The sequence below is a fragment of the Amblyomma americanum genome, chromosome 4, assembly GCF_052857255.1.
Source record: "Amblyomma americanum isolate KBUSLIRL-KWMA chromosome 4, ASM5285725v1, whole genome shotgun sequence".
In the NCBI taxonomy this organism is placed as follows: Eukaryota; Metazoa; Arthropoda; class Arachnida; order Ixodida; family Ixodidae; genus Amblyomma; species Amblyomma americanum.
Window position 1 is genome coordinate 135,923,707 of NC_135500.1, and position 14,861 is coordinate 135,938,567.

Sequence of the window (14,861 nt, forward strand, 5' to 3'; positions counted from 1 at the left end):
GATGTTTGTCCAGCAGCAAAAGACTCATTTGTCGCTGAGAAAATTGGATTAACAAATTTCCAACAACTCGAATCAAACTTGTGACGTCCAGACTGAAAAGGAGTACTTGATCACCAAGAACTGCCCCAATGCACCATAGTTTGCTTGTGAGAATGGCTAGTGGTGGCAACACCTGCATTTCATTTTTTTTACTTTTCTAGCCAATGAAAGCTGCTTCTTTGTCATTAAAGTGTGGCAATCTATTGATACAGTTCAACTTCAGTTTTGACCTCATTGTCCATTTAATAAAATGCTGTAATTTTTTGCTGAGCTTTGGCATTCACTGTTGTCACTGTTGTAAAGTGAACAAGTTCTCCCATGCTTTTATGCACCTTTTTGAGGTCTTCCCGGGCAGCCAAAGCCTTCGTTGTCCTCACACTTTAGTGCCTCTTTTGCTGCAACCTGTCTGGCTGCAGCTGTGATTACTAAAGCAAGTGCATGAGCCAGTATGTAACTGCTGAAGCTACAAGCGAGCTATGTAGCTGTGCCAGCATTCTGAACTGGAAGTAGTAGTTCAGTGCTTTCCATAATGTTCGCTGCACTAAAAGCTAAGGTTTGCTGAAATTTGTTCAACTGGAACCCATTTGTATTGGATGCTATGGCCCTTCAGTGGGGGATTTTGGAAAATTTTTTCTTTTTCTTTTTTTGGAAAGTGGACTCAAGTGGTATTTCATTGTACCCTGCTGGTAGTTTGCGGACCACCGCTTGTGCTGTCAAAGTTTGTGTATTGCAGCAAAGAGCTTGAGTGTAAGGTGGGCTGCTGAAGAACTCTAGTAGGACTTTTCTGGGAATGCTGAACAGTCACTGTTGATGTTTGCACAAGCAAGCTGTTGGATGAATGGTTTAAGGGGGGAGGCTGCTCTTAAAGAAAAAAATTTTGTTTCTGCACCAAATTTAATCAAATTGCACACCCATGACTAGTTTTTCATGCTGATTCCAAAAATGTCATTGGTTTCATGATAGGATCAGTAGTTATTGAGATACACTTAATTACACCCTTCTCACTAATAAGAACAATTAAGAGAAAAAACACATTAGAAAGTTTATAAATTGCACTTGGTTGGGTTCTAGAAACAGAAATGAATACAATGTTGGAAACAGTTTTTTAATTTTACTATCATAAGTAGTTTTTAAAGACATTGAAACTCAAGGTACAAATAGTGCCTAACTTGCAATCAGAAACTAGAGCAAATTAAAAAATTTCTGAACCTTAATTACAAATTCTACTCCCAACATTGTGTAGACTACACATATGGCTACTTGCTAAAAAAAGAATTATGGTTCTATCTGCCATAGCTGCTGAGATATGCTAGTTTGGGACATGCTAGAGTCCAAAATTTCCATTTTGAGAAAAACAGCAAAAACAAACGAAGTGGTGTTTATGGCAAAGTACTTCAAATTTATTTATATACTGGCATCAGCAGACACTTAATAACCTCCTGGAAGGTAGTCTGTCTGACCAGAGTTATTAAAATGGCGCTTTTTGAGTGAGCGCTGAAGATTTTCTGCAGATTTGCGCTTCTGCACAGATGCTGTTTTTCTTTGATGATCTTTTTCCCGCATACGCTTGGTTGTCTGGGGGCTAGGCGTTAGGCTGAGCTCTTGCAGTATACGTGCAGCAGTTCTTTCACTCCCTGCATTGAATTTCATCACTGCTTCAGCCACAGCAGCCTGCACTGTGAAGAGAGAGGCATGTCTTTCCTTTCTAGCAAGGGACCATATCATCGAATGCAAGCTCTCATTGTTGTTTTGCGTTTTGCCTCGTTGGCATCGTTCTAGCAGCCTCCTGTCTGAAAGCCTTTGATATACAGGCAGTAAGGCATTGCAGACATGAGGAGGTAGACTGTACCGGTGAGGTGGCATTGCTTCGCCTCTGGCCTCTGCTGCATTCTGCCGGCACCAAGAATCGGGGCCTGTCGGACAGAGGCTGTGGTTTGAAGTGGAGTCGTTAGACGTCACATGATGGTAGGTGGCCATCACAGCTTTATGCGTGGCCTCCACATCACCTGTATGGGATTTGAGTGCCCACGAATAATATGAGCTCAATTTTGCGATTAAATCTTGCGTGAGCTTGCCTCTCCCACCAAGTGATTCTCCAGCAGCACCTTTCTGTTTGGTAACCATGTTGCGCAAAGCAGTGCCCATGCGTTTCTGCACATGGTTTACACAATCCTCCTTATGGATTTCAATATACCCATAGACTTCAGCTTCTTGCAAAGCAGGGAACGTGCGACTGTCCCCGTCAGACAGCACTGTAGTATAACGGAGCTTGTGTTGCTGCAGGGAACGCTGAAATAAAATGAGGGCAGCCTCAACCTCCATTTCACCAGCCTTCTTGCTTGTGTTTTTTTGGCAGATGTGGCTCTGCTTCCACGATGGGTACGTTGGGTCGTCTTCTTTGGGGCCCTGCTCACAGCCGGCGCAAAAATTGCTGAGAACAACAAAGTCAAGAACAAGCCCAGTGAACAGTTCAATCACAGTTCCGACGCCGATGTGCGACGAATGCCCGCGTGTCATCCATGAGCCGTCGAATGACACCGCGATGTTGCCCGGATTCCCGAAATTCAACTCTGTATAAACTTCCCGAACTGCTCGCGCACAGTCGGAAGTCAACTTCTGAGCCGCACGGTCCACCGCGGGCGTCAACTTTGTCTTGACGTATTTCTGCCAAGTTTTCGAATGGAGACCGCGGTGCGATATATTCATCACCGAAAATATATCATTCAACGCGGCACGCTGGTTACTTGTTGACTGCATTGCGCGCGCGGCGAGAATGTTCACCACGAACGGGCTCACTGTCTGGGCGGTCTCCACACGCGGCGAACTCCATCGAGATGACACGTCGCCACAGTTCTCGCATGTCAGGGTCAACTTAACGGCGAGGCCATACTCTCTGTCAGATTTTTCAATCAACACGTCGCCGTTGCATACTTTGCACTTCACTGACGACAGCATCTCGTTCACCAAGCGCAAGCTGACGATGGAGAAGGTGTCGCCGGGTGGGGCAGTTGCGGCGTCTCCCATTGCACCGAAGAATGCTGCCTTTCGCTCTGTTGCTGCCGCTGATGCCATCTCATGAAGTTTCTCCTGGGCTTTTTTGTCCCTTTCTTCTATCTCGGAAGGTTGCAGCATTCGGGTATCGCGACGAACACGGCCGCTGCCCGATGAGGCTTCCGCGACCGGCGGCAACGTTAGGCCTAGCTCGGTCGGCACCTCCCGATCCGCTGGCGGAGGCGTACCCACGGTGCCTGTGGTGTCCGCGGTGCTCGAGGTGACCGTGGCGCTCTTCTTGAGGTTGTTAATGAGCGATTTTTTCCTCTTTTTTCCATATCTGTGCGTCGTGCTGAACTTTGGCGCCGGCGTTGACATCGTCGCGAGAAGCACCAGCGAACACACCTTGACAAAATGGCTACCGCTTGGGCTCAACAGACGCTTCCAGCAGACGACACGAGGCCCTTCAGCCAATCAGATAGCAGCTTTCAGTCACGTGCACCGACTAGCGAATAGCATCGCACGTTGCGACTGCTTTTTGGCGGCATTTTCTCCCTCATCCAATAAGCATAAAGAAGCAGGAACTGCGCGAAATTTAAAACGAAAAGCAGCTCTTCCAAACGAGACCAAGATGGCCGCGATCGCTGCAGTGAAACAATAATAGCATGTCTCGGAAAAAGCCCCGTTATTGCGCGAAAATTTGCCAAGAGCGAGCTCGGATCGAAGTTTTATACTCCTTTTACAGCCCAAATATTGGCTCTAGAGATTAGAAAATTCACAGGGTGGTAGAGAAACAGCTGCAGATTTCGAAAATTACATTTTTGAAAAATCAATTTTTTCGCGATTTTTCCGCTTCTAAGAGCCGTCTCCCCCCTTAAGCCTAATTGAGCCCCAGATGCTTCTATACTATTGCTTAACAGAGTAAAGTTGTAGGCCAGTTGGTGTGACATTGACTAAAAAACTGCAACAGACGCAGGACAGAGGGTTGTCTTACTGCCCTGTGTTGTCTTCTCCCTCTGTCCTGCGTCTGTTGTGGTTTTTTAGTCATAATGTACTATTGCACTTTTTGACCTTAAGGGTCTGGAGTTTGGTCGTTTTCCTGCCATCTGAAGTTTCTTTAGGGTCCGTGTTGAACAAACTTTTAGGCTACGGAAAGATGTTGCCCTTCAGGGAAACCCCCATTTCTTGGCTGGATGGGGAGACCCGATGGAGCCATGCATAATTGAGATTATATATAAATTAATTTACAAATATAACCACCTGCATTCGGAGGCATAAGTGGAATATTTTTTTTTTTTTCAGATTGCTTGTTCATAGCAATAAAATAAGCCCAGTTTATGTTTCCGTTCAGTAGCATGTTCTCTGTGTCGAGGAACTGCTTCTAGCTGCATTTCATTGAACTCCTCGATCTTCCTTGGCTCTCAGCTGAGGATATGTTGCTGATCCCTCATTGTTCTAGGGCCCTGTCTTGCGAGGGCCAAATGTAGTGGTTCTGTCATCACAGCTAGCAGCAACGTAAATTATGTCACATTTGTGTTTTTTTTTGTTGCAGAGAGACGATGGCTCAGAAGATGAACCTGTTGAGGACAAGGTGGCTCGGGTGGTGGGCAATCTGGGGCCGTCTTTGCTTCTGGCTAGCTTCTCCGAGGCTACCTGCTTTTTCTTGGGTAGGGGCTTGTTACATTTACACCTCATCTTTTTTTTTTTCCCGGAAGGCTATACTAATAACGGTGATTTGAAGGTGTGACCAGGTCCGCCTGTGTGCTGTTTCTGCCGCTTCATCAGTATGTAGCTGTGTACACCTCTGTCAAGCCAGTCATAGGCTTTTTGAGTGCACTCCTAACATCCTCGAAGTTGAAATAAAGGTATTTGTATATGAGGTCTTTTTACGAAGTCATTGGTACAAATGTGTATTCCTTTATTCTACAAAGCCAGGGGTCGCAACAGCTGCGATTAAATTTCTAGAATCATTCAGAGCGCAATTTTACCAGTTTTATGCATGTGAGACTCGCATACAGCTTGCGCCTTATAAAGGGTTAACAATATTCTGATCATCATCTAATCTGGTAGTCTCCGCTAATCTTCTAATCCTGTAATTTCTGATCTCTGGACATTTCAGGTGGCCTGAGCACCATGCCAGCTGTGAGGACGTTTGCCCTGTACGCTGGGCTTGCACTTCTTCTCGACTTCGCACTCCAGATGACCTGCTTCGTTGCGCTGCTCACACTAGATGCCCGCAGGCAAAGAGTGAGTCGTTTCCCCCGATTTCACCTTGGCTAAACGGGCAGAGAGATCAGCGGGCAGAAGTTGCCCTAATGAGCTCTTGCCAGCGAAATCCAGCAGTAGTCTCCTCTGTGCAGAGAAAACTAACTGCTTGGTGCTGAAATAAAAAAATCGTGAGGTATACTATGGGCTGCTGTGCTATTACTATGTTGTCTCTCCAGTAAGCATTGGTTGTTCAAAAGCTTAAAAGGTTCGAAGGTATTACAAAGATTTGTTGTTCATAAAATTTGTGCTTTTGCTGGAACAAATTTTACTCCAACCGTTTTGGTAAACATTCTGTTCTGATTTCTTCCTTTCAGTTACAGTGCAGTGGCGTGATGCCTGTGTTTCTTTTTTTTTTTTGCAGAGCCAGCGTCTGGATGTATGCTGCTGCATTTCAGGGTCAAATTCTATTATGATTGAAGATGAATCGTCTGAAGGGTTTTTGTACAGGGGTTTTGCTCACCACTATGCTCCCTTCTTGATGAAGGGTCCTGTACGTCTTATTGTGGTTAGTATTGGGCAGATCTTTTTGTAGTGGTTGTTGCGTGTTTTTTCTTTTTTCTTTCCTTCCTTGTTTCCCATGATGTCAGTGCGCATTAAAGAACCCCCAGGTGGTCGAAATTTCTGGAGCTCTTCATTACAGAGTCCCTCATAGCCTGAGTCTCTTTGGGTTGTTAAACTCCCATAAACCATTATGTGAAGTTAAAATTGTGTTGCACTATAGACCTCAGTCCTGTAGGATTCTTCATCCTGCATAAGCTCTGAAGCGCCTCATATAAAATGTTGGCCTTTGTATTGGATTCTCCATGAAGTTTTCCTCTCATAACAGGAATGGTTTTCCAACAGTTTTGTTGAAACATGGCTTTAATTCGCTCACATTGAAGAGGCGTTAGGCTTGATGTCAGAGGAATTTTTTGGTGTAGTTGCACTAGTGTCAGAAAAGTTCAGCACTTCATGTGTGCACAGACATCAGTAGAAGTTATCTGCCATGTGCATTCAGTCACCAGATATGAAGAAGATTTGTACTTTTCTGCGAGTAATGAGGCATTGAGCACATGAATGTCTGATCCCTATCTGTATGCATGTGTTTATAGCACAAACAGCATCTCACATCTTCTGTATTTTGGCCAGAAAGTAGAAGTGCTTGTCTAGTGGCCTTCTTGTAGAACTAGCTATGGTAAACTCGGATCTAGTACAGTGAAACTGAGGTCCCATTTCGCCTTTCAAGGAGACTGTACATTTTTTTTTCCCTTTAAAATTAAGACTTTTTTCAAGTCAAGGATCGTGAGGCCAGCGTTTGGAGAAAAATGGATACCGAAAACAATAAAACGTTTTTTTTTTTTTAGATAGCTTCACTGCCGAGCTCAAGAGCGCAAGGAAAAGCCAATTTTTTCAATGCCTTGGAGCCGTGAGGCAAAACGTGCAGCGCGCACGGAAGAAAAAGAAAGTAAAGCTGGCTGTGAACGTAGAAAGAAGTCGACGCGCTTTGCTGAGGAAGGAAAGCTAGTGAAAGTGCAGTGATGAGTAGAGAAGGGAATATAAGTGTGAACATTGGAGCACGGCAGTGGCGGCATTGCTTGGGCGGTTTTGCCATGCGTGACTGTGTCGTGTGCGTTTCTCAATTGTTGCCTCATAAATGACTCTGAAGTTGTCGAAGACGATGCCGTGTTCACACAAAGCTCTTGGTTTTTATACGGATTGAAACTGATGTTATATTCATAGCCGCGTTGTATGCGTGCAAATGCAGTACTTCCACAAGACTTAAACGAAATTGAAAACATAACATAAACTGAGAACTGAAAATAAATATTTATCACATAAAGGTTCGATGAGACCAGGATGGAAGGTACTTCTGAGTGTTTCTTTAATAAGCCAACACTTTGTATTTAGTAACTAGCCAGCGAGCATCCTCGGAGTCATGCCATCACCAACTGATGTAGAGTGACTTTACTATAGAGGGGTTCAAGTGTGTGCTTATTTGTTTACGCTGTTTAGTCATCGCGAATTATGAGCCATCTCGGTCAGCTCTTAGTACTTTTTCTGACTGAAATTAAATTGAGCTGCACTCAATTTGTTTGAAAGGATTGTTAGCAGCTTTAGTTAGAAGTTAGTGCTACTTTACAGCTTTGTACAACACATTTTGGGCCTGAATACAGGCACAAAAAACTGGCGCTCGCTGGAAATGTCATTGTTTACCTATGTTTTTCCTTTTGTTTGTTTACTTTTCGTTACAGCTATTGGTGTTTGTCGGATGGACATGCTTGTCATGTGGGGCTCTAACAAACACTAGGATAGGCTTGGATCAAGAGATCTCCATGCCTTTGGTAAGCATTGTTTTGTTCACAGCCTGTAAGCAAGATTATCAGTTCACACATTTGGCAGTGCCTCTCTGCTAATAAGCATTTTGACATGCAATGACTAAGGTAATCAGCTACCTGTCAGGTTAACAGTACTCTGCCATTCATACAAGCCAGTAACAAGACAAGCAGTGTTGGCTAATCAGTGCTGTAGAGAGGATTTTTATCACTTCACTATATAGAGTGGTAGCTAGCAACATTAGTTCGATGTCCTTGCTGTCAGAGTCTAACCATTGTTCAGTAGCAAGGCAGCGGTTGTAGCAAATTATAGAGCACCAGTTTTGTGCCTCGAGCCTTCAAACGAGACTTGCATATATGCTTTTCTGACTAATAATCATCACACACTAGTTGTTTTCAGCATGCAACAATGGACAAATTCACCGTTATCAGTTAACTTATACTAATACTTAGTGCATACTTCTTGCATGTTTCTGTGAACCACATAGTGGCGAGGTACTGCTTTTGAGCTTCGGTTCTTGACTCCAGGCCTGGATTCTGAGAAAACCAAGTTTTTTCACGCACTCTGAGCAGAATAGAGTTGAGCCTTTGCATCTGCTTCATTCATTTGACAGGCATATGTATGCATTCTTTTAGGGGAGCAGCTTTCAAACAGCACTAAAATGGGCATTTTTACCACCGAGATGGAAGTCTAACTGCTGTACCACTCAACTGCCTTCTTTCGCACAGGACTCGTACCTGCAAGACTACTTCCACATGCAGAAAACAGCGCTGGCTGTGGGGCCACCGCTGTACTTTGTGGTGCAGCCGGGCTACAATTACACGCGCTTTGAGGACCAGAGCCTCATCTGCGGCTCACCCGGCTGCAGCTCCCAGTCACTGCAGTCACAGATCAGCCTGGCTGCCATGTACTCCAATGTGTGAGCATGCGTACTACCTTTCTCGTCATCTTGTGGTTACGTGGTACGGCTGTTAGGGCAGAAAACACGCATCTTATACGACCTGCTTGCCATACGTACCAAATTCATTGGCTTTGCAGCATCGACACGAAGTGCCAAATGCACATGTCTGTTGTATTAGTTTCTCGCTTTCGCTTGATTCGCTTGATATTTTACGAAGGTGAGCTTTGGCTTATACACGTTCATTTTCATAGCAGATGTTGGTTTCGTGTTCAGGTGTTTCAACATTGCTAGTCACCATGGCCCCTCCCCCCCCCTTTTAAAAAATTTTTTTTGTGGGCCTGAAATTTGGGCAGGTTGGTCAGTTCACGTGTGCAGTGCAAGCAAACATTGTGAACAGGAGGTTAAAGATTCGGTGGCAATATTTGTACGTTCTTTGTTCTCATAGCTACAAATTTGCTCGGCCTCAATCGTACCGCCTGTGGCAAAAGTTTACAGTCCACCGCGCCATTCACCTAAATGGACTGTTGGACTATAAACTTTTGAAACAAATGGTACATAACTGTTTGTATTCAGAAATAATATATTTGTCTTATTCTTATCTATTTATTTATTAATACTGCAATTTTGGTTTCAGGTTTTTGAAAACGGAAAAAATTGTTTGTGGATGGCCACAATCTTTACTAGTAAAATGTTGCTGTTCATAGGCCAGCGTTTCTGAGAGTGAGCCCGAGCTTTGTCTTCGTACTGATGATCCTCTTCCATTGGCTGTGGCTGCTGATGCATCAAGCTCCAACTTTATTTCTTGGAGCAGGAATGCTATATCAAAAGTCCAAAACAAACATAGTATAATTTGAAGCGAGGCTAAGAAAGCATCGGATATAAGTCTATAAGTTCCATTCGATAACATGTGAAACAGGATGTGATCAGATTAGTCAAGTTTGCGCATAGTATAACGCTATTCTTTGATAGTATTGCTGATACGGAGGCTTTGAAGTGAATAATTTGCTTGTAGATAGTTTCAAATTATAGAAACTGAATTTCACTGTCGTCATTATAATGAATAAAAAAACACTCGAACATAGGACACCATCAGGCTGTGCACAAAATGAGTTTGGTTGGGAATCTACTTGTAGTAGAGCCCGCGAGAGCGTGCGTAATAGAATACGTAATGAAATGAAATCATGACCTGCAACCACATGAAAAATTAATGCTAGTCTTTTGCTTCTTTAGGGACTTGGTGACATCAGCGCCATATGCATTTAGAATAGGATAAGTATATTGCGTTTTGACCAGAAGCATCGCATTTATTTTTTTATTCACAATTGGTCGATTTACCATTATCGGCATGCTTGTTGTTCACTCCCTCTCTGTGTGTGTATGTGTGTCATGGAAGCCTTCTCTTATTCTTCTACCTCCATCTTATAGAAAGGAATGAGAAGGGAAGGGGACATTAATTTTGTCCTTTGTGTAATACACTGTGCAGAGTACAGGTTATCTTCATTTCTTTACAAACGAAGGCTTCTTTCTGACCAAATAAAGGTGCCTTTGAAAATACTATCAAGGTTGCTGAATGGGGTCATCAGCTTGAAGGCCTATTGTTGAGTAAATGCTTTTTTCAAATCTACATTCAAAAGGTTGGAACATCTGCAGACCTTTGGTGATTCTTAGCCAAAGTATTCTTCTCAAAAACAGATTGGACTGCACTGGACTCTCTGCCGCTGTTGTGCATCGCACTTTATCTCTGCCTTGTTCTGGTGGCTTCCTTTAAAATCTCATACATTGCACAGAGTGCCTGTTGTTCCTTCCTTTATGGTGTTCTTGTTTCTTGCTAGAAGTGGACTTCCACGGGGCCCGGCAGTGGGTCACTTTCTTTTGAGCTGCTTCCGAGAATGTGGAGCAAGCCCCAGTGGGTCCCCCTTGAACAAAGGGCATTCATTCCTTTGAAAAGTTGACAGGTTCCTTCAGCTTTTCTTTCTTCCTTCTGCCATTCTTCTCTCCAATTGTGTGCACACCTGTTGCTGTCAGTACTTGCTCTCCATCCAGCTGTGCTTGCAGAGTGACTGACATTTTCACACGTTGCTGAAGGGCTGGGGTGGCATTTCTTCGTGTGGTTGCTAGTATATTTGTACATGTCTCACGTGGTTTTTTTTCTTTATGCATCATAAATGTGTGTGGAAAGCACATATAATTGAGCTAGAGAGTAATTGTAGCCGTAAGTTTGTAGTGCAGTGTGCTGTTCTGAGATTTTTTTTACGGGTGTGCGAATATTCGAAATTTTGAATACGAATCGAATATGTTTGATATTCGTATTTGAAAATTGATATTCGTGAATTTCCAAATATTCGAAAATTCCCGAGTACTCGCCAGCGATCGTATACTGCGCATAGTTTCATAAATTCGACTGTGGCAAAACCACAATATCTAGGCAAATTAGCCGATAATAGAGTTAAAAATTCCAGGAAAACAATACAGAGGTCCTATCCGCTTCCTTCTCCGCCGTTTATCACGCGGACCGACCGCATCCCGACGCCGCAAGGCTTCACCCCGTGAGAAGTTCCCCAAGTGGGCTTTTTCACATGTCACCCGTGCTGCGAACAAGATGGCCGACGGCCCGCTTCGAGCAATCGCAACGGGAAATCGCGTTTTTTTTTTTAATCCTTCTGTAATATGTTACATATTTAATTCCCACATCCGAAGAATGTGTCCCGTCGACTTCATAACTCTCCGAGCGTGACTTCCGCCATACCGTTTTGTAAACTAGCTATGAAACAAAGCCTACTTGCGGAATGCCGCGGGAGCCTCCTAAAGGGGCGCTTCGAGTAGTCACAATAGGGCAAGCGTTCCTGTTAAAATCCCGCCTATTGCATGGTGCATTGTAACCTGCACACCTCTTTAGCGGACGTAACGGCAGGCGTGGCAACAATTGTAAGGCCTCTGTCGCTAGGGTAAAAAAAATAGCCTGGCTGCGTAGTTTCGGTTTCTGAGCTTCACCGCTGCCCCGCGGCAACTTCAAATGTCGGCCCGCGCATTCGCAGATAGTCCGCTCCCAGCTCCGCGCGGCTTATTTCTTTTCCCTTTTTAGAAACCGCTTCGACGCCAGTGTGTGTTCCCCGGCCCCTTGCTTGCATTTGTGTTGTTCTTTCAGCACTCCAAAACGGGTGGCTTGTCACATGCTTACAGGTGTTATCGCGATGGAGCTGCCTTATAAGGCCTTACTGCATCTTCAGCATTCTCGGCAGCATTTTTTTTTATTGTGGGGCGGGGCAATTTTATTAACAGAGGCCTTCGGATGAACCGGGAATTTCTTCCGGTCCCTTGAACTCCGAATGAATGAGGTTTAATAGTCATCATGTTATTTTTTTGTGGCCAGTCTGTCATTTTACAGATTTTGTTTTGCATGACCTCATTATAGTTTGGATACTGTTATGCTGTCTAATCAAGTAGCATACATTTCTGTGCACATCATGTTTTTCTGTATGGTACTGAGGCAGTCTAGTTTTGTTTATTTTAGTTGCAAAGACCGTACACTATTTTGAAAAAAATAAGGGCAACAATGTTTGCTTGCCCAACATTTTCTGAAATTTTTTTTTGTACTGAACAAATATTCGATATTCGAAGCCATTTTTTCTTCATATTCGTATTCGATTCGTATTCAAAAATTTCAATATTCGCACACCCCTACTTTTTTGTTTCTTGTTCATTTTATTCGTTGGCTTTCTTGATAGCATTCCCACTTTCAACCAGTTTTTAGAAACTAGACCTTGCAGGTAAAAACTGGTCCCTAGTGGTGCAGTGATTGCTTGGATAGATGATGGAGCATCTGAACGCAGACCACTGTGGAGCAGATGCAAGAATGAAGTGATGCTGCTTCTTACTTTTCTTTGCCAGCAGAACCTATCTGTTCAGATTAGCCGCCGTGGTGGCTGAGTGGTTATGGCGCTCAGCTGCTGGCCCGAAAGACGCGGGATCAATCCCGGCCGCGGCGGTCGAATTTTGATGGAGGCGAAATTCTGGAGGCCCATGTACTGTGCGATGTCAGTGCACGTTAAAGAACCCCAGGTGGTCGAAATATCCGGAGCCCTTCACTACGGCGTCCCTCATAGCCTGAGTCGCTTTGGGACGTTAAACCCTCATAAAACATAAACCATATCAGTTCAGATTATTGCTAGGAAGTAGTTAGAGGCCTCTGGCATGCCAATACTGAATGCAGCAAGTAGTTTGACCACCTTCTTAAGGTTTCGGTAACACACTCCCTAAAAGATTGTGCAGCATCTTCACAGGTTTTTCACAGGTGCCTTATAGATTATTTCTTTGTCTGTGAGAAAAGTCGCACATGGCTTGGAGGCTGGGCTACCCCAGTGTCCAGTAGCATCAGTGGAGCCTAGGAAAGAATCGTGATGCAGCGTTAGTAGTTTTCAGCATGTTTATATACATATATACAAGGGAAGGAGAAAAGAGATGCTTGTTGTGGCATACATGGCGTATGCCAACAGCCACCGAAACAAAGGTGCATAGGGAATGTTTTTTTTTTTAATTTGTGGTGCTGATCAATGGAAGAATAATACCTTGATTTCTCTGTCGCTTAAAGACAATTATAAAGCAGAAGGAAAAAAAAATCATGCCCCCGGTGGTATCGGAACACCCGATTTCGCGTCCGGTGCTGTCTACGCATGCACCACGCATGTATGTATGCACGCACGCACACACACACACAAACACACACACGCACACACACACGCGCGCGCGCACACACGCACGCGCGCGCGCACACGCACACGCGCGCACACACGCGCGCGCACACACAGACAGACAGACACAGACAGACAGAGAGAGAGACACAGACAAAGACAGACAGAGAGAGAAAGAGACACACAGACAAAGACAGACAGAGAGAGGGAGAGAGAGGATTTTCATGCTGTTAGAGTCGTCCTTTTGCGGTAACTTAGCACTGCTTTGAATGGCCTATTTTCTTTGACAGGACTAAAATTAGCGAGCCTCCATTTTCCTGGATAGATGACTACTTCACATGGACCAAGACTCCTGCATGTTGTGAAATGGACAATGCCACGATGGCCTTTTGCCCACGCAACCACACCAGTAAGCCCCTTTTGCTACGTGAGACTCCTTCAAGCAACGGTTTTGATTGCATTCTTGAATTTCGTAGAAACTGTGGGCCTTGTGGCAGCACTTGAGGTTACAGGTGTTGTGTGTTACAGCAAAGGCGTTGGTATGAACTGTCTGTCATTGTTAGTAAGTTCTGGCTAATGGCTGAGGCATAGGTGTTAAGCATTGCCTTCTTTTCAACTTGCCACATAAGCAAGCGATGCTAATCAAGCATTGCTTTTCACAGTTGCTTGAAAAGACACTATAGTTGGCAGTTGAGGTGTGCGTGACTCACCATTGTGGAAGTTGGTCGTATTAATGCTTATGCATTTTAGGATGCAAAAGATGGGTTAATGTTTGTTTTTCAACTGTCTCTCCGATGTGCTTTGGTGAGTGCAGATAAAGATGGGCCACTACGCCGACGTGTGAGATGCTTTGAGTGAACTATGTCAAATATTAATGAAGTGCTTCTTTTGGTGTATTACATGCTTCATTTTTCTACATCTTCTACAGTTCATTCAAAAGGAAAATGCTCGCTGCAAGGGCTCAGTGATCAGTGTGTTTGGCGGTTGAGCCCGGGAACGTGGGATCAGTCTTAGCTGGCGTGGCTGTGTTTCGATGAAGGTGAAACATAAGACACCCTTTTGTTGTGCAATGTTGGTGCGCGTTAATTAAAGAACCTCAGGTGTCCAAAAGATATCCAGAGCCCTCCACTATGGCACCTCTTTCTTGCTTTCTCTTTTCATTCCCTCCTTCATACCTTTTCTCACAGTTGGGTTCAGGTTTCCAATGAGAAGTGAGACAGCTACTGCGCTTTTCATTTCCTCAAAACCAGTTTTGATTTTTTCATTGTGCAGTGAAAAAACAAAATAAGATCATTTGGAGTTGATCCGATTCTCTAGGATAGTTGCTGCCTCATCACCACCTGTTGTGTAATATGCGTGGTATTAATTTTCTGTGGTGCTGATATATGTAAAACACTGGCACGTGGTTGTTTGCATGTGCATTGTATGCCAAGTTTGTTACTGCATTAATTTTGTTACAAGTTTTATCATTAATTGCTCAGATTTGGAGGTGTGCATTGTATTTTCAATCCCTCCTGCAATAGTGCTTGTTGGGTCTTGGTTTGCTGTGCACTCGAAAATGGTTGTTGTGCTCTTTCCATAACCACTTTCCAATTTGAAGGTTTCTTTTTTTTTTTTTTCCCCCAAATATCGGAATAATTTTCTATTAATTATTTTTCTAG

At 44.0% G+C, this 14,861-nt stretch overlaps 2 protein-coding genes across 2 annotated transcripts in view; one reads left to right on the forward strand and one right to left on the reverse strand.

The window, feature by feature from the left end:
• The window catches only part of LOC144128393 (NPC intracellular cholesterol transporter 1-like), a 47,238-nt gene that overhangs the window by 22,398 nt on the left and 9,979 nt on the right, over positions 1-14,861 (forward strand). Inside the window, exons 13-18 of the mRNA XM_077661768.1 lie at positions 4,583-4,697; positions 5,150-5,277; positions 5,660-5,803; positions 7,530-7,619; positions 8,340-8,530; positions 13,491-13,609. Of these exons, the coding sequence (XP_077517894.1) occupies positions 4,583-4,697; positions 5,150-5,277; positions 5,660-5,803; positions 7,530-7,619; positions 8,340-8,530; positions 13,491-13,609 (787 nt within the window). The remainder of the gene's footprint in view (positions 1-4,582; positions 4,698-5,149; positions 5,278-5,659; positions 5,804-7,529; positions 7,620-8,339; positions 8,531-13,490; positions 13,610-14,861) is intronic.
• Positions 1,375-3,551, reverse strand: LOC144128394 (uncharacterized). The gene has a single exon (XM_077661769.1). The coding sequence runs from the start codon at positions 3,406-3,408 to the stop codon at positions 1,468-1,470; it is 1,941 nt and encodes a 646-aa protein (XP_077517895.1). The 5' UTR covers positions 3,409-3,551; the 3' UTR covers positions 1,375-1,467.